At 43.3% G+C, this 22,311-nt stretch overlaps 1 protein-coding gene across 2 annotated transcripts in view; it reads right to left on the bottom strand.

Annotated features, from left to right (window-relative positions):
- Nucleotides 1–22,311, bottom strand: part of atg7 (ATG7 autophagy related 7 homolog (S. cerevisiae)) — a 188,895-nt gene that overhangs the window by 67,042 nt on the left and 99,542 nt on the right. For both annotated transcript variants that reach the window (XM_061888129.1, XM_061888139.1), the window contains exon 18: nucleotides 2,521–2,643. In XM_061888129.1, the coding sequence (XP_061744113.1) occupies nucleotides 2,521–2,643 (123 nt within the window). The remainder of the gene's footprint in view (nucleotides 1–2,520; nucleotides 2,644–22,311) is intronic.

The following is a 22,311-nucleotide window of genomic DNA, read 5'->3' as shown; positions in this document are numbered from 1 at the left end:
AGTACTGTATATCAAACATAAACAAGTGATGGATTAACTCTGTATGTACCGTATTTTTCGGAGTATAAGTCGCTCCGGAGTATAAATTGCACCTGCCAAAAATGCATACAGTTGTGATCAAAACTATTCAACCCCCACCCAATTTTGGTGTTTTAGCAAGTTGGACATTTATTCCGTATTTTGTTTATAGTCATATCAAATAAAGATGCATTAAATAGACAAATGCAACTTGAATAACAACATTATATTTTGTAACATACCAAACAGTGTCATTTCTCTTAATATCTTACTGAGAAAATTATTCAACCCCTTGAAGATTGATTGATTGATTGTTTATTTTATTTCAAATATGCAAAAAAAAGAAAGAAACAGAACAAGAGCAAGCATGATCCAATACAGTGCTATAGCCTTAACAGCCATTATAACAAAATTAAAACAATGGAGAATAAAAAACAAAACAAAAAACAAAAACAAATGAGCATCGGACTTTTTTTTTTTCTTACATATTTGAAAAGGAGTGAGAAGAAGTATACACTTATTTAATCTCACCAAGCGTAAGAGTTATGTATGATACAAAACTTTTAAAAACAGATTTTGAATAAGGTCTTTTCAATCAGGTGTTGAAAACACCTGAAGATGTGATTAGAACCATAACGAGCAACAATTAAACGGATTGAAAAAGACTGACAACCTGGGCGTGGTAGAAAGAGGATGCTGTGTGCAACTGCTGTCCGGTATTTGAAGCGTACAGTGGTGAAAAAACCCCGGGTAACAGCTGAGGAACTACAACAGGACATTGCAGAGGGGGGAACGCAGGTTTCATCCCAGACAATAAGGCGCGCACTGCGAGATGAAGGCCTCCATGCCAGAACTCCCAGGCGCACCCCACTTCTGACTAACAGGCACAAGAAAAATAGACTCCAGTATGCCTAAAATCATCTGGACAAACCCCAAAGGTTTTGGGAAACTGTTCTATGGAGTGATGAGACAAAACTGAAACTCTACGGGCCTATGAATCAACGTTATGTCTGGAGGAGAAAAAATGAAGCTTACAAAGAGAAGAAGAACACCTTGCCTACTGTTAAGCATGGTGGGGGGGTCAATCATGCTCTGGGGCTGTTTCTCTGCTTCAGGTACCAGGAATCTCCAGCGCGTTCAAGGCATTATGAATTTTATTTCCTACCAGGATACATTAGCTGCAAATGTCATGAAGTCAGTGACGAAGCTGAGGCTTGGGAGACGTTGGACCTTCCAACAGGACAACGATCCCAAGCATACCTCCAAATCAACATCAGAGTGGTTGCAGAAGAAGGGCTGGAAGACTCTGGAGTGGCCTTCACAGTCGCCAGACCTAAATCCTATAGAAAACCTGTGGTGGGACTTGAAGAAGGCAGTTGCAGCACGCAAGCCCAAGAATATGAATGAACTGGAGGCCTTTGCCCAAGAGGAATGGGCTAAAATACCTGTAGATGGTTGCAAGAAGCTTGTGTCCGGTTATGTATCACGTTTGAAGGATGTAATTACTGCCAAAGGGTGTTCTACTAAGTACTAAAGATGCATGTAACAAGGGGGTTGAATCATTTTGTCAATGAGATATTAAGAAACATGTCCTTTTTTGGTATTTTGTAATATACAGTGTTACAATTTAAGTTGCATTTGTCTATTTGACACATCTTTATTTGATATGACTAGAAACAAAATACGGACTAAATGTCCAACTTGCTAAAACACCAAAATGGTGTGGGGGTTGAATAATTTTGATCACAACTGTATGGTCCTGAAAATACGGTACTTACAAAACTTGTTTTGATGTTCCCCAAATATCTCTCTTTTTCTTTTTTCAGACCATATTACTGTGGTGAGTGCCGGAAAACAGGCGATAAGGACTTGTGGTTTTTTGTAGGGCTCAGCAATCAAAACAATCGCTCTAGCCTCTGATTAAAGGTTGTCAACACGCGTTCTCATAGTAAGACGGACCGCGGTAGATATGAGGCAAGAAAAAGAAGTCTTAAAACATAACTTCTTTCTTCTCATCCACTGTTATCTTTTGCCTCCTCTCTTCACTCCTCCTCCTCCTCCTCCGTGTTATGAGTAGGAGTCGGGGAGGAAGTACGTGGGATTTTCCCACAGTTTGGCAAGACCTGATTCCAACCCCCGCACCACCTCACAACACACACTCACGCACGTATTTCTGTCCCCCCCCCACTAATGTCAAGGGGGAGTCTTGAGGAAAAACACTCATATTCAAGCACTGATTATTCTGGGATGTTTCTTGGAACTTTATACCACGCGTTTTGTTGGACATATACTGTGTGTTGTTGCTATAGTAACAGAACAAAGGTTGCAAACGATTCTTATTTAGGTGATCCCTGCGCAAGATCGCGGGGGAAGCTCACAGCTGTGGCCCAACTTTATAAAGTCGGTTCAGGTTCAAAGAAATTGTGCCCAAAGGGTGTAGAAACCACATCAACGACAGCAACAAAATGCAGGATCTGAAGGTGGGAGTCTTTTGTGTTTTACCTCTGCAGCCTGGGTCTCCTGGTGCAACAATGTCAGCCCCGTAAGATCCTCCAGGAAGGAGTGTGAAGAATTGAAAACCTTGGACAGGAAGTCGAAGCCTTCCCTCTCATAGTGGTCCAATACCTAGAAAAAAAAACAAAGAAAAGCAATATTAAAGATATCATCTTTATGATGAAGTCAATTTGTGTCTGTGGGGTTACTAAAAGACTTTAAAGGCCTACTGAAATGAGACTTTCTTATTTAAACGGGGATAGCAGGTCCATTCTATGTGTCATACTTCATCATTTTGCGATATTGCCATATTTTTGCTGAACGGATTTAGTAGAGAACATCCACGATAAAGTTCGCAACTTTTGGTCGCTAATAAAAAAGCATTGCCTGTACCGGAAGTAGCAGACGATGTGCGTGTGACGTCACGGGTTGTGGAGCTCTTCACATCTGAACATCGTTTACAATCATAGCCAGCAGCAGTCAGAGCTATTTGGACCGAGAAAGCGACAATTTCCTCATTAATTTGAGCGAGGATGAAAGATTTGTGGATGAGGAAAGTGAGAGTGAAAGACTAGAAAAAAAAAAAAGACAAGGGCAGTGGGAGCAATTCAGATGTTATTAGACACATTTACTAGGCTTATCTGGAAAATTCCTTATCTGCTTATTGTGTTACTAGTGTTTTAGTGAGATTATATGGTCGTACCTGTACAACCTGAGAGACGAAGGGGTTTGGCCACGGGTGTGGTGACCGCCAGTGTCTCCAAGGGAAGCCACGTTTCTCCCGAGGCGAAGGCAGTCGGACAGAGATTTTTTATTTTTTTCCCTCCTCCACGGTGTAAGCATCCGACGGCCGGGGGCGGCCGGTGGGAGGAGGCAAGAGAGTCTGCAGCTGCAGGAGGAACAACGCAAGCTCTCCACTCATGTCTACGGTAAGAGCCGACTTATTACCACCATTTTCTCACCGAAACCTACCGGTTGACATGTGGTAGGGAACCATGTTCGCTTGACGGCTTTGTTCCATAGTAAAGCTTCACCGTCATCTTTCAGGAATGTAAACAAGGAAACACCGGCTGTGTTTGTGTTGCTAAAGGCAGCCACAATACACCGCTTCCCACTTACATCTTTCTTCTTTGACGTCTCCATTAATTGAACAAATTGCAAAAGATTCAGCAACACATATGTCCAGAATACTGTGTAATTATGCGATTAAAGCAGACGACTTATAGCTGGGATCGGTGCTGAAACAAAATGTCCGCTACATTCCGTGACGTCACACGCACGCGTCATCATACCGCAACGTTTTCAGCAGGATAATTCGCGCGAAATTTAAAATTGCAATTTAGTTAACTAAAAAGGCCGTATTGGCATGTGTTGCAATGTTAATATTTCATCATTGATATATAAACTATCAGACTGCGTGGTGGGTAGTAGTGGGTTTGATTAGGCTTTTAAAGCAGCACTTTAAAAAAAAAAGAAAATAAAACACAAACTGAAGAAACTGGAATACGATTGAGAACCTAATATAATTTATTTATTTAAGTAAAAGTGCCTACGTACAACCGAGCTGAAGACATGTGTAGTGTTTTATCTTTATTATGTCCGCCCCTCTATAGGTTGTAAATAGAGATGTCCTATAACACTGCCGATATTATCGGCCAATAAATGTTTTAAAATGTAATATCGGAAATTATCGGTATGGGTTTCAAAAAGTTAAATTTATGACTTTTTAAAACGCCGCTGTACGGAGTGGTACACGGACGTATGGAGAAGTACAGAGCGCCAATAAACCTTAAAGGCACTGCTTTTGCGTGCCGGACCAATCACATAATATCTATGGCTTTTTACACACACAAGTGAATGCAAAGCATACTTGGTCAACAGCTATACAGGTAACACTGAGGGTGGCCGTAAAAAAAACTTTAACACTGTTACAATTATGCGCCACACTGTGAACCCGCACCAAATAAGAATGCCAAACATTTTGGGTGTACCACCGCACCGTAACACAACATAAAGTGGAGTGAAGTGAATTATATTAATATAGCGCTTTTTATCCAGTGACTCTAAGCGCTTTACATAGTGAAACCCAATATCTAAGTAACATTTAAACCAGTGTGGGTGGCACTGGGAGCAGGTGGGTAAAGTGTCTTGCCCAAGGACACAACAGCAGTGACTAGGATGGCGGAAGCGGGGATCGAACCTGGAACCCTCAAGTTGCTGGCACGGCCGCTCTACCAACCGAGCCATAAACACAACAGAACAAATACCCAGAACCCCTTGCAACACTAACTCTTCCAGGATGTTACAATATATACCCCCTCGCGAAAAAGAGTAAACGTTATTTGCAGAGTTCCTAGAGAGGTAATCAAGAAGGGCGAGAGCGTGCATGATTTTATGAAAGCAGAGTCAAAAGAACGCGTTTCAACAAGTTTGCAGTGATCACTTTGTTAAAGGTTTTTTTGATGTACAAAACCAAAAACCAGTAAGTTGGCACATTGTGTAAATGGTAAATAAAAACAGAAAACAATGATTTGCAAATCCCTGTCCACCTATATTCAATTGAATAGAATGCAAAGACAAGATACTTAACGTTCGAACTGGAAATTTAATTTTTTGCAAAAAATATCTCATTTGGAATTTGATGCCTGCAACATGTTTCAAAAAGCTGGCACAAGTGGCAAAAAAGACTGAGAAAGTTCAGGAATGCTCATCAAACACTTATTTGTAACATCCCACAGGTGAACAGGCTAATTGGGAACAGGTGGGTGCCGTGATTGGGTATAAAAGCAGCTACCATGAAATGCTCAGTCATTCACAAACAAGGATGGGGCGAGGGTCACCACTTTGTGAACAAATGTGTGAGCAAACTGTTAACCAGTTTAAAAATAAAATTTCTCAACAAACTATTGCAAAGAATTTTGGGATTTCAACATCTACGGTCAGTAATATCCTCAGAAGGTTCAGAGAGTCTGGAGAAATTACTGCACGTAAGCAATATTACGGACCTTCAGGCGGTAATACATCAAAAAGCGACAGTGTGTAAAGGATATCACCACACGGGCCCAGGACCACTTCAGAAAACCACTGTCAGTAACTAGGGTTTGTCGCTACGTCTGTAATTGCAAGTTAAAACTCTACTATGCAAAGCGAAAGCCATTTATCAACAACACCCAGAAAGGCTGCCGGATTTGCTGGGCCTGAGCTCATCTATTTTGGACTGATGCAAAGTGTTAAAGTGTTCTGTGGTCTGACGAGTTCCCATTTCAAGTTGTTTTTGGAAACTGTGGACGTCGTGTCCTCCTAAACAAAAAGGAAAAGAACCATCGGGATTGTTATAGGCGCAAAGTTCAAAAGCCAGCATCTGTGATGGTGTGGGGGTGTATTAGTGCCCAAGGCATGGGTAACTTACACATTTGTGAAGGCACCATTAATGCTGAAAGGTACATACAGGTTTTGGAGCAATATTTTTTGCCATCCAAGCAACGTTATCGAAATGAGCTCCTGCTTATTTCAGCAAGACAATGCCAAGCCACGTCTTACAAAGAGTGCGGGTACTAGACTGGCCTGCCTGTAGTCCAGATCCATCTCCCATTGAAAATGTGTGACGCATCATGAAGACTAGAATACCACAACATGTGATCCCGGACTGTTGAACAATTTAAGCTGTACATCAAGCAAGAATGGGAAAGAATTCCGCCTGAAAAGCTTCAAAAATGTGTCTCCTCAGTTCCCAAATGTTTACAGAGTGTTGTTAAAAGGAAAGGTCATGTAACACAGTGGTAAAAATGCCTGCGTGACAACTTTTTTGCAATGTTTTGCTGCCATTAAATTCTAAAATAATGATTATTTGAAAAAATTAAAATAAGTTTCCTAGTTTGAACATTAAGTATCTTGTCTTTGCGGTCTATTCAATTGAATATAAGTTGAAAAGGATTTGCAAATCGTTGTATTCTGTTTTTATTTAGGAATTACACAACTTTACTCGTGTTGGGCTTTGTAAAATGACCTTTTGTGTCACAACCAAAAAGGATCATCGAGAGTAGGGTTGTCCCGATCCGATATTTGGATCAGATCGGAAGCCAATATTTGCCAAAAAATGCATATCGGCAAGGCATGGGAAAATACCGATCCAGATCCAGTTTCTAAAAAAACACCGTTCGTGTTTTCCAACGCACCGATTTAAATAATACATTCCACTCTTCTGCTGCTCCCCAAACTCCGTTCTGCATTTTCCAGCACACCTTCAAAATATCCACAGGTCTGTGTTCTAACCGTTCTGACGGCCGTGTGAATTAAAAGTTACGGCAAAAATGTCAGCTGTGTGGGATTATTTTACCCTACAAAACGAAAAAGATGAAGAGGTGGGGTGCAAAACACGCCACAATAAAGTCAAGCGTGGTGGTAAAGTTATAAGACATTTTAATGACTCTTGAGACTGAAAGGCCTTTTAGCACATCATAGATGAACACAGGAGCAGGCTGACACCTGAGCATCTTGAAGTGCTCGTCTTTGTTAGAAAGAATCTCCCCATTAGATTAGATTAAATAGTACTTTATTTATTCCGTCAAGAAAATTAAAATTTTCAGCACAATCCCATTCAAGATCAGACAAACATTACAGGGAGACAGAACAGGATCGCTGACGTGTCTACCGGCTTCCAGCGCCCCTTACAAAAAAGATGAGATACAGGTAAACAAGGGGGGGAATGGGAGAAAAAAATAGAAGATTAAAATTTAAAAAAATTTAAAAATCGGTCTTAGCCTGGGCCCTGGAGAGGGGGTGCAGACTGAGGCCAAGGGAAAAAACAACAACTCATAGCCATAGTACACATGTAAGAGGGAAACATCAAACATCAAAGAGGACATTAAAGACATTAAAGCAGCAGATACAACCAGACACTTCCACATACAGCTATGAATAAAAAGTAAAAAAAACATATACACTGTGGTGGCTATGTGATGATTATGCTTGGACTTCAATTGTTTGCCCCCCCCCCTGACTGGGGCAAACAATTGAAGGGAGTGTGTAGATATATTTTTTTTAAGTTTACACTTGTTCAAGAGTAAGTATTGATGCCGAGTTAGACATTCTATCCCACTCAGGTTGTATATTTTCCTTTTTTTAATAATGTTTACAGCATTATTTGCATTTTATACTGTTCACTTTTTTTTACTGTTTAATGATGCCATTTCTGTTTGTCGTGTATAATTATTGATGTTTTGTGTTTATCCTTGAATACCAACGATTGTGTATTATTCAAACTTACCTAATTCAGCTAGCTAGTTATCAAGAGTACTAAAATCCTTTTCAGCATGAATCTGACAACTAAGTAGGCTAAATAACTTTAAACTTGAATACATGCTCGGATAGGCCAGTATCGGCCAGTATCAGAAGTGCAAAAACAATATTGGTATCGTATCGGAAGTGCAAAAACCTGGATCGAGAGCATGAATTTATATCCATGGCACTTGTATCTTGGAGTATTGCCGTTTCAATAAGAAATCGACTTGCAAACTTGCCACGGCAGCTCTGCACCCAATTGTGTTTTCCTTTGAGACTCCCCTTCCGTCCCCGCTCTCAACTATATAGTCACAGTTTTAGATTCCCCAGATTGGTCGCTTAGCCGTGGTCTGACAATTTTCTGTAGACGACTATGAGTAAACACGTCAGTGACTCAAAAGTATACGGTCTGCTAAGGCACATTTGGAAACACACAGACCATGCACTGACTCATGAAGAAACCACTCAGGCCTCAAGAGCATTTCAAAGGCTGAAGGAAGTGAAGGCCATAAACAACATGTGGTGTTAGACGCAGCAAGTAATGGGCTGCTGAGTTCATTAGGGAAAAAAACTCAGTGCAAAACTCTCCTTTACACATTTAACACGTGAGGCTTCGAAATTGCAGGCCTGTTCCGCTGTTTTTTTTGGGAATTTATTGCAAAAAGCTCGAGCCAAAGATTCTCCATATGACAGGAATTTTTTCCAGGATGGCGCCGCTGTAGTGGCTGCTGTTGGCAGGAGTTCTGTGCTCGTGTGTCATCATCCGTTTGTGTTCCTGGTGGTTCCCTCTTGTTTTCATGTGGGGTTTTTTGCTTTTTGGTTCGGGACCCTTTGGGACTGTGTGACAAGGTGTGGCAGTTTTTTGTGAACTTATGGATCTGCCTCCTGGGACCCTTTAGGCCAGGGGTGTCAAACGTACGGCCCGCGGGCCGGATCAGGCCCGCAAACAGTTTTATCCGGCCCGCGGGATGAGTGTAACGATCGGTCGACATTCTTTAAAGGGGAACATTATCACCAGACCTATGTAAGCGTCAATATATACCTTGATGGTGCAGAAAAAAGACCATATATTTTTTAACCGATTTCCAAACTCTAAATGGGTGAATTTTGGCGAATTAAACACCTTTCTGTTTATAGCTCTGGAGGCTATGACGTCAGAATGTGACGTTGCCGAGGTAACACAGCCGCCATTTTCATTTTCAACACATTGTAAACATTGGGTCTCAGCTCTGATTATTTTCCGTTTTTTCGACTATTTTTTGGAACCTTGGAGACATCATGCCTCGTCGGTGTGTTGTCGGAGGGTGTAACAACACTAACAGGGAGGGATTCAAGTTGCACCACTGGCCCGAAGATGAAAAGTGTCTGCCGCCAGACCCCCATTGAATGTACCAAAGTGTCTGCACATTTTACCGGCGATGACAGACATGACACAGAGATGTATGGATAACCTGCAGATGCATTTGCAACGATAAAATCAACGAAATCACAAAGGTGAGTTTGTTGATGTTGACATATGTGCTAATCAGATATATTTGGTCGCGGCGTGACTGCTAGCTAATCGATGCTAACATGCTACGCTAATCGATGCTAACATGATATTTACCGGCGGTGCTAAAGCAGACATGGCACAGAGATGTATGGATAACCTGCAAACATGGCACAGAGATGTATGGATAACCTGCAAATGCATTTGCAACGATAGTCAACGAAATCACAAAGGTGAGTTTTGTTGATGTTGACTGCCAGCTAATCGATGCTAACATGCGAATTACCGGCGGTGCTAAAGCAGACATGGCACAGAGATGTATGGATAACCTGCAGATGCATTTGCAACTATATTACATTTCCTTCCACCCACATTTAATGCGAAAAAACACTTACCAATCGACGGATTTAAGTGGCTCCAGTGTCACAAGATGCGAAAGTCCTGATCGTTTGGTCCGCACATTTTACCCGCGATGCTAACGCAGCTATTCGGCCATGCTATGGATATGAATAGCGTCAATAGCTATTTGCTCAATAGCTTCAGTTTCTTCTTTAATACTTTCATACTCCAACCATCTATTTCAATACATGCGTAATCTGTTGAATCGCTTAAGCTGCTGAAATCCGAGTCTGAATCCGAGCTAATGTTGCTATATCTTGCTGTGGTATTCCCATTGTTTGTTTACATTGGCAGCACTGTATGACGTCACAGGAAAATGGATAGTGGTTTCGAAGATAGCGAAAATAAGGCACTTTAAAGCTTTATTTAGGGATATTCCGAGACCGGTAAAATTTTGAAAAAATCATCAAAAAATACAACAAGCCACTGGGAACTAATTTTTATTGTTTTTAACCCTTTTGAAATTGTGATAATGCTCCCCTTTAATGAAAGAAACTGCTGTTCTAAATGTGTCCACTGGATGTCGCAATAGCAAATTTTTGGTATCTTTTGTAGATGATGCTACATATTTAAAAAAATAAAAATAAACCACATTATGTTAGTGCACTAGTTGTGGAAAATGAGCAAAGTACATAAATAACTTGCTGTAATTATCCATCCATCCATACATTATTCCCTTTGAGGGGCGCTGGTGCCTATCTCAGCTACAATCGGGCGGAAGGCGGCGTACACCCTGGACAAGTCACGACCTCATCACAGGGCCTGTTTTAATTAGATTTTTATATTTTTTTTTTATTTTGATGGATTGAAAATTAACCAATGAGTTGACTGATGGACATTATCACATAATTTATTCAGAAAGTAGTAATAACAACAAGGGGCGGCATGGCGTAGTGGGTAGAGCGGCCGTGCCAGAAACCTGAGGGTTGCATGTTCGCTTCCCACCTATTGACATCCAAATCGCTGCCGTTGTGTCCTTGGGCAGGACACTTCACCCTTGCCCCCGGTGCCGCTCACACTGGTGAATGAATGATGAATGAATGATTAGTGGTGGTCGGAGGGGCTGTTGGCGCAAACTGGCTGCCACGCTTCGTCAGTCTACCCCAGGGCAGCTGTGGCTACAGATGTAGCTTACCACCACCAGGTGTGAATGAATGATGGGTTCCCACTTCTCTGTGAGCGCTTTGAGTATCTAACAATAGAAAAGCGCGATATAAATCTAATCCATATTATTGTTATTATTATAATAACAAATAAAAATATAAGTGTAAAAAAAAACCAACAACATTATGATTTGTACATTTTCAGAATGTGCTTATTCTATTTTTAAACAAAGAAAACAATCTGAAGTTGTCTTTATTTTTCAGTTATCGTGCCGTGATTTTACTGGTCCGATCCACTTGAGTAGATTTTTCTCCATGTGACCCCCCATCTAAAATTAGTTTGACACCCCTGATCTAAACAGATAACAGAGTATATGACGCCAAAACGGCAATTGCAACATAAATACAATATTATCATATAAATTATTCAGAAAGTATAAATAACGACAAAAAAATTATAGCGTAGAATTAACCGCAACATGTAAGTGTAAAAAACCCCGACAAAATTATGCTTTGTACATTTTCAGAATGTGCTTGTTCTATTTTCAAACAAAGAAACCAATCTGAAGTTGTCTTTATTTTTAAGTTATCGTGCCGTGATTTTACCAGTCCGGCCAACTGGGGAGTGGATTTTTATCCATGTGGCCCCCCATGTAAAATTAGTTTGACACCCCTGCTTTAGGCCATGGAGAACAGCTGCTGGGTCTCTGCCGCGCCAGAGACAGGAGCTGCGCAGCTGGCGCTGAGCGCCGGGACGGACAAGCTTCACAGTGTCTTGGCTGAATGAGCAGGTATCGGACACCTCTGTCTCCTTGGACGCATCCTCGCTCATCCATGCGTACTGGAAACTGGCCGAGGGTGGAGTTTGCTCTCTCGGTTGCTTTTTTGGGTCTGCTCCGCAGAGGCAACCAAAGTGTATATCAAATCATCCATCCATCCATTTTCTACCGCTCTTTCCCTTTGGCTGTCGCGGGGGGTGCTGGTGCCTATCTCAGCTACAATCGGACGGAAGGCGGTGTACACCCTGGACAAGTCGCCACCTCATCGCAGGGCCAACACAGATAGACAGACAACATGCACACTAGGGCCAATTTAGTGTTGCCAATCAACCTATCCCCAGGTGCATGTCTTTGGAAGTGGGAGAAAGCCGGAGTACCCGGAGGGAACCCACGCAGTCACGGGGAGAACATGCAAACTCCACACAGAAATATCCCGAGCCTGGGATTGAACCCAGGTCTACTCAGGCCCTAAATCACAAGTGTCTCAAAGGGCTGCACAAGCCAAAAACAACATCCTCGGTTCAGATCCCACATCAGGGCGAGGAAAAACTCAACCCAGTGGGATGACAATGAGAAAGCTTGGAGAGGACCACGGATGTGGGTGACCCCCCCCTCTAGAGAGACCGGTATAATGGACGTTGAGTGGGTCTAGCATAATATTGTGAAAGTCCAGTCCATAGTGGATCTAACATAATAGAGAGAGTCCAGTCCATAGTGGGGCCAGCAGGAGACCATCCCGAGCGGAGACAGGTCAGCAGCGCAGAGATGTCCCCAACCGGTTTAATAGAATAGAATAGAATAGAAAGTACTTTATTGATCCCTGGGGGATATATTCAGCACCACAGTTCGCTCACAATAGACAATAATAATAATAATAAAGAATATATAACATATTATATATATAATACATGAATACTTTAAATATATTCCACATATATTCTACATTTAAGTGCAGTCAAGGAACATATGCATTATACAGTCTGATGGCTGTCGGTATGAAGGACCTCCTGTGTCGTTCCTTGTTACATTTTGGGAGTCTGAGCCTTCCACTGAACGTGCTTATTTTCTTCGCAAGGTCCGAGTGTAGTGGGTGGGAGGTTTTGTCCATAATGGCTAGGAGTTTTGCTTGACTTCTCCTCTCTGACACTTGCGCCAGAGAGTCCAGCTCCACTCAAATCACGTTACTGGCCTTCTCTACCAACTTGTCCAGTCTGTTTGTGTCCCTCACTCTCAGCCCGCTGCCAAAGCAAGCCTCGGCGCACAAGAAAGCGCCCGCCACCACCACCGAAGGCATTATTTACACGGACCGGCTTTCTACGTGTGGCAGATCAAAACAGTCGACAAATTAGCTCAAATCAGGCACATTAGCATTTGATATGTCAATTACAGGCCTACTGAAACCCACTACTACCCACCTCGCAGTCTGATAGTTTATATATCAATGATGAAATATTAACATTGCAACACATGCCAATACGGTCTTTTTAGTTCACTAAATTACAATTTTAAATTTCCCGGGAGTTTCGTCCTGGAAACGTTGTGTAATGATGACGTGTACGCAAGACGTCACGGGTTTTTAGGAAGTATGAGCGCTGCACACACACACATAGCTAAAAGTCGTCTGCTTTAACCGCATAATTACACAGTATTTTGGACATCCGTGTTGCGGAATCTTTTGCAATTTGTTCAATTAATATTGGAGAAGTCACAGTAGAAAGATGGAGTTGGGAAGCTTTAGCATTCAGCCCCACAAACACGGTGATTCTTTGTTTAAAATTCCTGGAGGTGAAACGTTACTATGGATCAGCGCACGGTCAAGCGAGCATGAATCCAGACGGAATGTCAACTAGCAGGTTTCGGTGAGAAAATTGTGGTTAAAAAGTCGCGTCTTACCGGAGAAAAGCTGAGCTTGTGTCGTTCATAGCTGCCGTCGACTCCCCTGAGACACTGGCGTCAAGACACCCGTGGCGACACCCTTCCGACTATCAGATACTATTAATCTCACTAAAACGCTAGCAACTCAACAGGCAGATAAGGTATTTCCCAGAATTATCCTAGTAAACGTGTCTAAAAACATTGGAATCCGTCCCAATCCCGTTTTTTTTTTCCCTAGTCCGTCGCTATCAATATCTTCAAACACAAATCTTTCATCCTCGCTCAAATTAATGGGGAAATTGTCGTTTTCTCTGGCCGAATAGCACTTTTTGTTGGAGACTCCCAATATAAACAATGTGAATATGTGAGGAGCCATCACACGTGTTATGTCATCGTCTGCGACTTCCGGTAGAGGCAGGGCTTTTCTCTTAGCACCGAAAGTTGCAAACTTTATCGTGGATGTTCTCTACTAAATCCTTTCAGCAAAAATATGGCAATATCGCGAAATGATCAAGTATGACGCATAGACTGGACCTGCTATCCCCGTTTAAATAAGAAAATCTCATTTCAGTAGGCCTGTAATGAAGGCATTATTTCCACGGACCGGCTTTCTACGTGTGGCAGATAAAAACAGCCGACAAATTATCTCTAATCTGGCACATTAACATTTGATATGTCTATTAATATGCATTGTCCCATGTACTGTAAGACAGAAGTTGTAATATACAATTATTAACAATCTTATCGGTGTATTTTGTGGGACAGGCCAAAGTTAAGGCAGAACAAATGCGTCACGGACCGGTATCGGTCCCCGGACCGGTGGTTGGGAACCACTGCTCTATATGACAGGAGTGCACTCCAGCTGTTTTAGTAGCATTTAGACCAGGGGGTCACAAACACAGTGCCCACGGGCACCTGGTAGCCCGTAAGGACCAGATGAGTAGCCCGCTGGCCTGTTCTAAAAATAGCTCAAATAGCAGCACTTACCAGTGAGCTGCCTCTATGTTTTAAATTGTATTTATTTACTAGCAAGCTGGTCTCGCTTCACTCGACATGATTAATTCTAAGAGAGACAAAACTCAAATAGAATTTGAAAATCCAAGAAAATATTTGAAGACTTGGTCTTCACTTGTTTAAATAAATTCATTTATTTTTTTACTTTGCTTCTTATAACTTTCAGAAAGACAATTTTAGAGAAAAAAATACAACCTTAAAAATTATTTTAGGATTTTTAAACACATATAACTTTTTACCTTTTGAATTCCTTCCTCTTCTTTCCTGACAATTTAAATCAATGTTAAAGTAATTTTTTGAATGTTTTTACAGTAAAGAATAATAAATACATTTTAATTTAGTTCTTCATTCTTCTGTTTTTTCGACAAAGAATATTTGTGAAATATTTCTTCAAACTTATGATTAAAATTCCAAAAAATTATTCTGGCAAATCTAGAAAATCTGTAGAATCAAATTTCAATTTATTTCAAAGTCTATTAAATTTATTTTAAAAATTTCTGGAAAATCTAGAAGAAAAAATGTTTTGTCTTTGTTAGAAATACAGCTTGGTCCAATTTGTTATACATTATAACAAAGTGCAGATTGGATTTTAACCTATTTAAAACATGTCAACAAAATTCAAAAATTAATCTTAATCAGGATAAATTACTAATGATGTTCCATAAACTCCTCTCTGAGCTGCAACCTTATCGTGGTAGAGGAGTTTGCGTGTCCCAATGATCCTAGGAGCTATGTTGTCCGGGGGCATAAAGCCCCCTGGTAGGGTCTCCCAAGGCAAACAGGTTCTAGGTGAGGGATCAGACAAAGAGCAGCTCGAAGACCTTTATGAAGATGAAAAACCATGGACCCAGATTTCCCTCGCCCGGACGCGGGTCACCGGGGCCCCCCTCTGGAGCCAGGCCCGGAGGTGGGGCACGATGGCGAGCGCCTGGTGGCCGGGCCTGTTCCCATGGGGCCCGGCCGGGCACAGCCCGAAGAGGCAACGTGGGTCACCCCTCCAATGGGCTCACCACCCATAGCAGGGGCCATAGAGGTCGGGTGCATTGTGAGCTGGGCGACAGCCAAAGGCAGGGCACTTGGCGGTCCGATCCTCGGCTACAGAAGCTAGCTCTTGGGACGTGGAACGTCACGTCACTGGGGGGGAAGGAGCCTGAGCTAGTGCGCGAAGTCGAGAAATTCCGGCTGGATATAGTTGGACTCACTTCGACGCACAGCAAGGGCTCTGGAACCACTTCTCTCGAGAGGGATTGGACCCTCTTCCACTCTGGCGTTGCCGGCAGTGAGAGGCGACGGGCTGGGGTGGCAATTCTTGTTTCCCCCCGGCTCAAAGCCTGTACGTTGGAGTTCAACCCGGTGGACGAAAGGGTAGCCTCCCTCCGCCTTCGGGTGGGGGGACGGATCCTGACTGTTGTTTGTGCTTATGCACCAAACAGCAGTTCAGAGTACCCACCCTTTTTGGGTACACTCGAGGGAGTACTGGAAAGTGCTCCCCCGGGTGATTCCCTTGTCCTACTGGGAGACTTCAACGCTCACGTTGGCAACGACAGTGAAACCTGGAGAGGCGTGATTGGGAAGAATGGCCGCCCGGATCTGAACCCGAGTGGTGTTTTGTTATTGGACTTTTGTGCTCGTCACAGTTTGTCGATAACAAACACCATGTTCAAACATAAGGGTGTCCATATGTGCACTTGGCACCAGGATACCCTAGGCCGCAGTTCCATGATCGACTTTGTAGTTGTGTCATCGGATTTGCGGCCTCATGTTTTGGACACTCGGGTGAAGAGAGGGGCGGAGCTTTCTACCGATCACCACCTGGTGGTGAGTTGGCTGCGATGGTGGGGGAGGATGCCGGACAGACCTGGGAGGCCCAAACGCATTGTGAGGGTCTGCTGGGAACGTCTGGCAGAGTCTCCTGTCAGACAAAGTTTCAATTCCCACCTCCGGAAGAACTTTGAACATGTCACGAGGGAGGTGCTGGACATTGAGTCCGAGTGGACCATGTTCCGCACCTCTATTGTCGAGGCGGCAGATCGGAGCTGTGGCCGCAAGGTAGTTGGTGCCTGTCGGGGCGGAAATCCTAAAACCCCTTGGTGGACACCAGCGGTGAGGGATGCCGTCAAGCTGAAGAAGGAGTCCTATCGGGTCCTTTTGGCTCATAGGACTCCGGAGGCAGTGGACAGGTACCGACAGGGCAAGCGGTGTGCAGCTTCAGCGGTCGCGGAGGCAAAAACTCGGACATGGGAAGAGTTCGGGGAAGCCATGGAAAACGACTTCCGGACGGCTTCGAAGCGATTCTGGACCACCGTCCGCCGCCTCAGGAAGGGGAAGCAGTGCACTATCAACACCGTGTATGGTGCGGATGGTGTTCTGCTGACCTCGACTGCGGATGTTGTGGATAGGTGGAAGGAATACTTCGAAGACCTCCTCAATCCCACCAACACGTCTTCCTATGAGGAAGCAGTGCCTGGGGAATCTGTGGTGGACTCTCCTATTTCTGGGGCTGAGGTCGCTGAGGTAGTTAAAAAGCTCCTCGGTGGCAAGGCCCCAGGGGTGGACGAGATCCGCCCGGAGTTCCTTAAGGCTCTGGATGCTGTGGGGCTGTCTTGGTTGACAAGACTTTGCAGCATCGCGTGGACATCGGGGGCGGTACCTCTGGATTGGCAGACCGGGGTGGTGGTTCCTCTCTTTAAGAAGGGGGACCGGAGGGTGTGTTCCAACTATCGTGGGATCACACTCCTCAGCCTTCCCGGTAAGGTTTATTCAGGTGTACTGGAGAGGAGGCTACGTCGGATAGTCGAACCTCGGATTCAGGAGGAACAGTGTGGTTTTCGTCCTGGTCGTGGAACTGTGGACCAGCTCTATACTCTCGGCAGGGTTCTTGAGGGTGCATGGGAGTTTGCCCAACCAGTCTACATGTGCTTTGTGGACTTGGAGAAGGCATTCGACCGTGTCCCTAGGGAAGTCCTGTGGGGAGTGCTCAGAGAGTATGGGGTATCGGACTGTCTTATTGTGGCGGTCCGCTCCCTGTACGATCAGTGTCAGAGCTTGGTCCGCATTGCCGGCAGTAAGTCGAACACATTTCCAGTGAGGGTTGGACTCCGCCAAGGCTGTCCTTTGTCACCCATTCTGTTCATAACTTTTATGGACAGAATTTCTAGGCGCAGTCAAGGCGTTGAGGGGTTCCGGTTTGGTAACCGCAGGATTAGGTCTCTGCTTTTTGCAGATGATGTGGTCCTGATGGCTTCATCTGACCGGGATCTTCAGCTCTCGCTGGATCGGTTCGCAGCCGAGTGTGAAGCGACCGGAATGAGAATCAGCACCCCCAAATCAGAGTCCATGGTTCTCGCCCGGAAAAGGGTGGAGTGCCATCTCCGGGTTGGGGAGGAGACCCTGCCCCAAGTGGAGGAGTTCAAGTACCTAGGAGTCTTGTTCACGAGTGAGGGAAGAGTGGATCGTGAGATCGACAGGCGGATCGGTGCGGCGTCCTCAGTAATGCGGACGTTGTACCGATCCGTTGTGGTGAAGAAGGAGCTGAGCCGGAAGGCAAAGCTCTCAATTTACCGGTCGATCTACGTTCCCATCCTCACCTATGGTCATGAGCTTTGGGTCATGACCGAAAGGATAAGATCACGGGTACAAGCGGCCGAAATGAGTTTCCTCCGCCGTGTGGCGGGGCTCTCCCTTAGAGATAGGGTGAGAAGCTCTGCCATCCGGGAGGAACTCAAAGTAAAGCCGCTGCTCCTCCACATCGAGAGGAGCCAGATGAGGTGGTTCGGGCATCTGGTCAGGATGCCACCCGAACGCCTCCCTAGGGAGGTGTTTAGGGCACGTCCAACCGGTAGGAGGCCACGGGGAAGACCCAGGACACGTTGGGAAGACTATGTCTCCCGGCTGGCCTGGGAACGCCTCGGGATCCCCCGGGAAGAGCTAGACGAAGTGGCTGGGGAGAGGGAAGTCTGGGTTTCCCTGCTTAGGCTGTTGCCCCCGCGACCCGACCTCGGATAAGCGGAAGATGATGGATGATGGATGGATGGTTCCATAAATAGTTTTTATTTTTTCAAAAAGATTGGAATTGGCTAGTTTTTCTCTTCATTTTTTTAGATTAAATTTACATTTTTAAAGAGTCGAAATTGAAGATAAACTATGTTTCACAATTTAATTTTCATTTTTTTCCTGTTTTCTCCTCTTTTAAACCGTTCAATTAAGTGTTTTTTTTCATCATTTATTCCTTCCGTAAAAGGAAAAAAAAAGTATGACGGAATGACAGACAGAAATACCCATTTTTTCATATATATATAGATTTATTTATTAAAAGGTAAAGTGAGCAAATTGGCTATTTCTGGCAATTTATTTAAGTGTGTATCAAACTGGTAGCCCTCCGCATTAATCAGTAACCAAGAAGTAGCTCTTGGTTTCAAAAAGGTTGGTGACCCCTGATTTATACAATTTTGTCTCGTACGTAAACAAAAAAAAGCATGCATTTCTATTATTAGAGGTATCATATTTGATAGTGTTAGCATGAATACTTGTAGTAAGCGGCGTTTGGCACCATTTTAGACAAATCCACGTCAGCTGTGCCGTGTATTTTTACTGGCTGGCGTCCTTACATAGGCACACACACACACACAAAAAAAGCCCCAGCCCTACAGGAACCGCTCCAGCCCAGACAGGGGCTGAATTGTTTTGTTTCCATAGTGACCTGGCAGCACACAGCTGACTGAGGCACACAGACAGACATGCACTCACTTGCTCTCTCTCTTTCTCGCTCGCTCGCGCACACACACACACACACACACACACACACACACACACACACACACACACACACACACACACACACACACTGGAGTCAACGGGTTGTTCGCTGGACACACAAAAGGGGGGCTGGGGGGGTGGGGGGGGGCGATGTGGCAGTGGGTTGTACATAGAAGGAGCAAGAAAAAAAAAAGGGAGCCAAAAATGTAAAGCTGCAGTGGGACATCTCAGCGGATTGAGATGTGGATTTGGCTGAAAAGTAAAAAAGTAAAAAAAAAAAAGTGCGTGGGTGGGATTTAAACCCGATTCAAAACAAACCTGCCATGTTTTTGGTTTCTTACAACGCTGGATTTCACGGAACGCTGTAAGCCGCAGCTATTTAGCGCCGCCCTAGTGGCTCCCTGGACCTCTGTGTGAAAATGAAAAAAAGATGAAGAAAAAAATATATTTTTTTGTTTTAATATATATTTTCTGTCGGAGAACAAACTTGACCCAAACCTAATTGTTAGAAATCCCACTGTTTATGTTATACATGCTTCACTGATGAGAGGATTTGGCAAGCACTGTTTTGTCCTACTAATTTCTGCTATCCTTGAACTCGTCGTAGTTTGTTTACATGTACAACTTTCTCCGACGTGTTTTATGCTACTCCTTCTTTGTCTCATTTTGTCCACCACACGTTTTATGTTGTGCGTGAATGCACAAAAGTGAACTTTGTTGATTTTATTGATTTGCTGGAGTGCTAGTCAGACATATTTGGTCAATCCATGACTGCAAGCTGATCGATGCTAACATGCTATTCAGGCTAACTGCATGTACATATTGCATCATTATGCCTCGTTTGTAGGTACAGGTGCTGTTCATATTATTAGAATATCATGAAAAAGTGGATTTATTTCAGTAATTATATTCAGAACGTGAAACTTACATATTATATCAATTCATTACACACAGTGATATATTTGAAATGTTTATTTCTTTAAATTTTGATGATTAGTACTGACAATTACTGAAAATCCCAAATTCAGTATCTCAGAAAATTAGAATATTAGTTATGACTAGTACCAAAAAATATTTTTTAGAAATATGGGCCAACTGAAAAGTATGAACATGGAAAGTTTCAGCATGTATCACAATCAATACTTAGTTGCAGCTCCTTTTGCCTGAATTGCTGCAGCAATACGGCCTGGCATGGAGTCCACCAGTCTGTTGCACTCCTCAGGTGTTATGAGAGCCCAGGTTGCTTTAATAGTGGCCTTCAGCTCTTCAGCATTGTTGGGGTCTGGCATCTCGCATCTTCCGCTTCACAATACCCCATAGGTTTTCTATGGGGTTAAGGTCAGGTGAGTTTGCAGGCCAATCAAGAACAGGGATACCATGGTCCTTAAACCAGGTACTGGTAGATTTGGCACTGTGTGCAGGTGCCAAGTCATGTTGGAAAATGAAATCTTCACCTCCACAAAATTGGTCCGCTGCAGGCAGCATAAAGTGTTCTAAAACTTCCTGGTAGACTGCTGCATTGACCCTAGACCTCAGGAAACACAGTGGACCAACACCAGCAGATGACATGGCACCCCAGACCATTACCGGATTGTGGAAATTTAACACTGGACTTCAGGCAACATAGATTCTGTGCCTCTCCTGTCTTCCTCCAGACTCTGGGACCTTGATTTCCAAAGGAGATACAACATTTACTTTCATCTGAAAACATAATTTTGGACCACTCAGCAGCAGTCCAGTCCTTTTTGTCTTGAGCCCAGGCGAGACGCTTTTGACGTTGTCTCTTATTCAAGTGTGGCTTTACACAAGGAATGCGACAGCTGAAGCCCATATCTTGCATACGTCAGTGCGTGGTGGTTCTTGAAGCACTGACTCCAGCTGCAGTCCACTCTTTGTGGATCTCCCCCACATTTTTGAATTGGTTTTGTTTGACAATCCTCTCCAGGGCGCGGTTAGCCCTCTTGCTTGTACACTTTTTTTCTACCACATCTTTGTCTTCCCTTCGCCTCTCTATTAATGTGCTTTGACACAGAGCTCTGGGAACATCCAACATCTTCGGCAATGACCTTTTGTGTCTTGCCCTCCTTCTTTAAAGTATCAATGGTCATCTTTTGGACAGTTGTCAAGTCAGCAGTCTTCCCCATGATTGTATGTCATACAGAATCAAAACAAGAGACCCTTTAAAGGCTTTTCCAGGTGTTTTGAGTTAGTTAGCTAATTAGAGTGTGGTACCAGGTGTCTTCAATATCTGACCTTTTCACCATATTCTAATTTTCTGAGATGTTGAATTTAGGGTTTTCATAGGTTGTCAGCTATAATCATCTCCTTTTTGGCAAAAAAACACTTGAAATGTATCAGTCTGTTTGGATTGGATGTATACATTCTACAAGTTTGACTTTCTCAATGGAATTAATGAAATAAATCAACTTTTTCATGATATTCTAATAATATGACAAGCACCTGTATATCCGATCTCATTTATTTTCCTTCACATATTAAATTTATTTTAGCATATCTCATGACACATTATCTGTATGTAATATTGGCTGCATTTCTCATAGTCGTTTGTGTGCCATGTTGTTCCAGACCACAGCAAACGTTACGCAGCTTTCAAAGATTGCAATAAATCCATTAGAAAAAGACAGCCTGCCATTTCCACATGGACACATCTATATCGTTGGCCATTCTGAGCCAGTAATTTCCAGGAGTTATCTCATCCTGTGAGAAGCCTCCATATTATTAATGATTTCCAATGTTGCAAAAATTTGTAGAATAAAAATTAAAATACAACATTTCTGTCAACAAAGATTTGCGTCAGCCTTTGATAGTAGGCTATTATAGCTAATATAGACACTTACATCATGTGTTGTTTTCATTATAACACTTATATAAGACTAGAGATGTCCGATAATGGCCTTTTTTGCCGATATCCGATATTCCGATATTGTCCAACTCTTAATTACCGTTTTTGATATTATTATGCCTAATTTTGTTGTGATGCCCCGCAGGATGCATCAAACAATGTAACAATGTTTTCCAAAATCATTTTTTATAACATGCCTCAAAACAGCAGCTTTGAATCTGGGACATGCTCTCCCTGAGATAA

Source organism: Nerophis ophidion, linkage group LG02 (assembly GCF_033978795.1).
Source record: "Nerophis ophidion isolate RoL-2023_Sa linkage group LG02, RoL_Noph_v1.0, whole genome shotgun sequence".
Taxonomy (NCBI): domain Eukaryota; kingdom Metazoa; phylum Chordata; class Actinopteri; order Syngnathiformes; family Syngnathidae; genus Nerophis; species Nerophis ophidion.
This window is presented reverse-complemented; position numbering and strand designations above follow the sequence as displayed.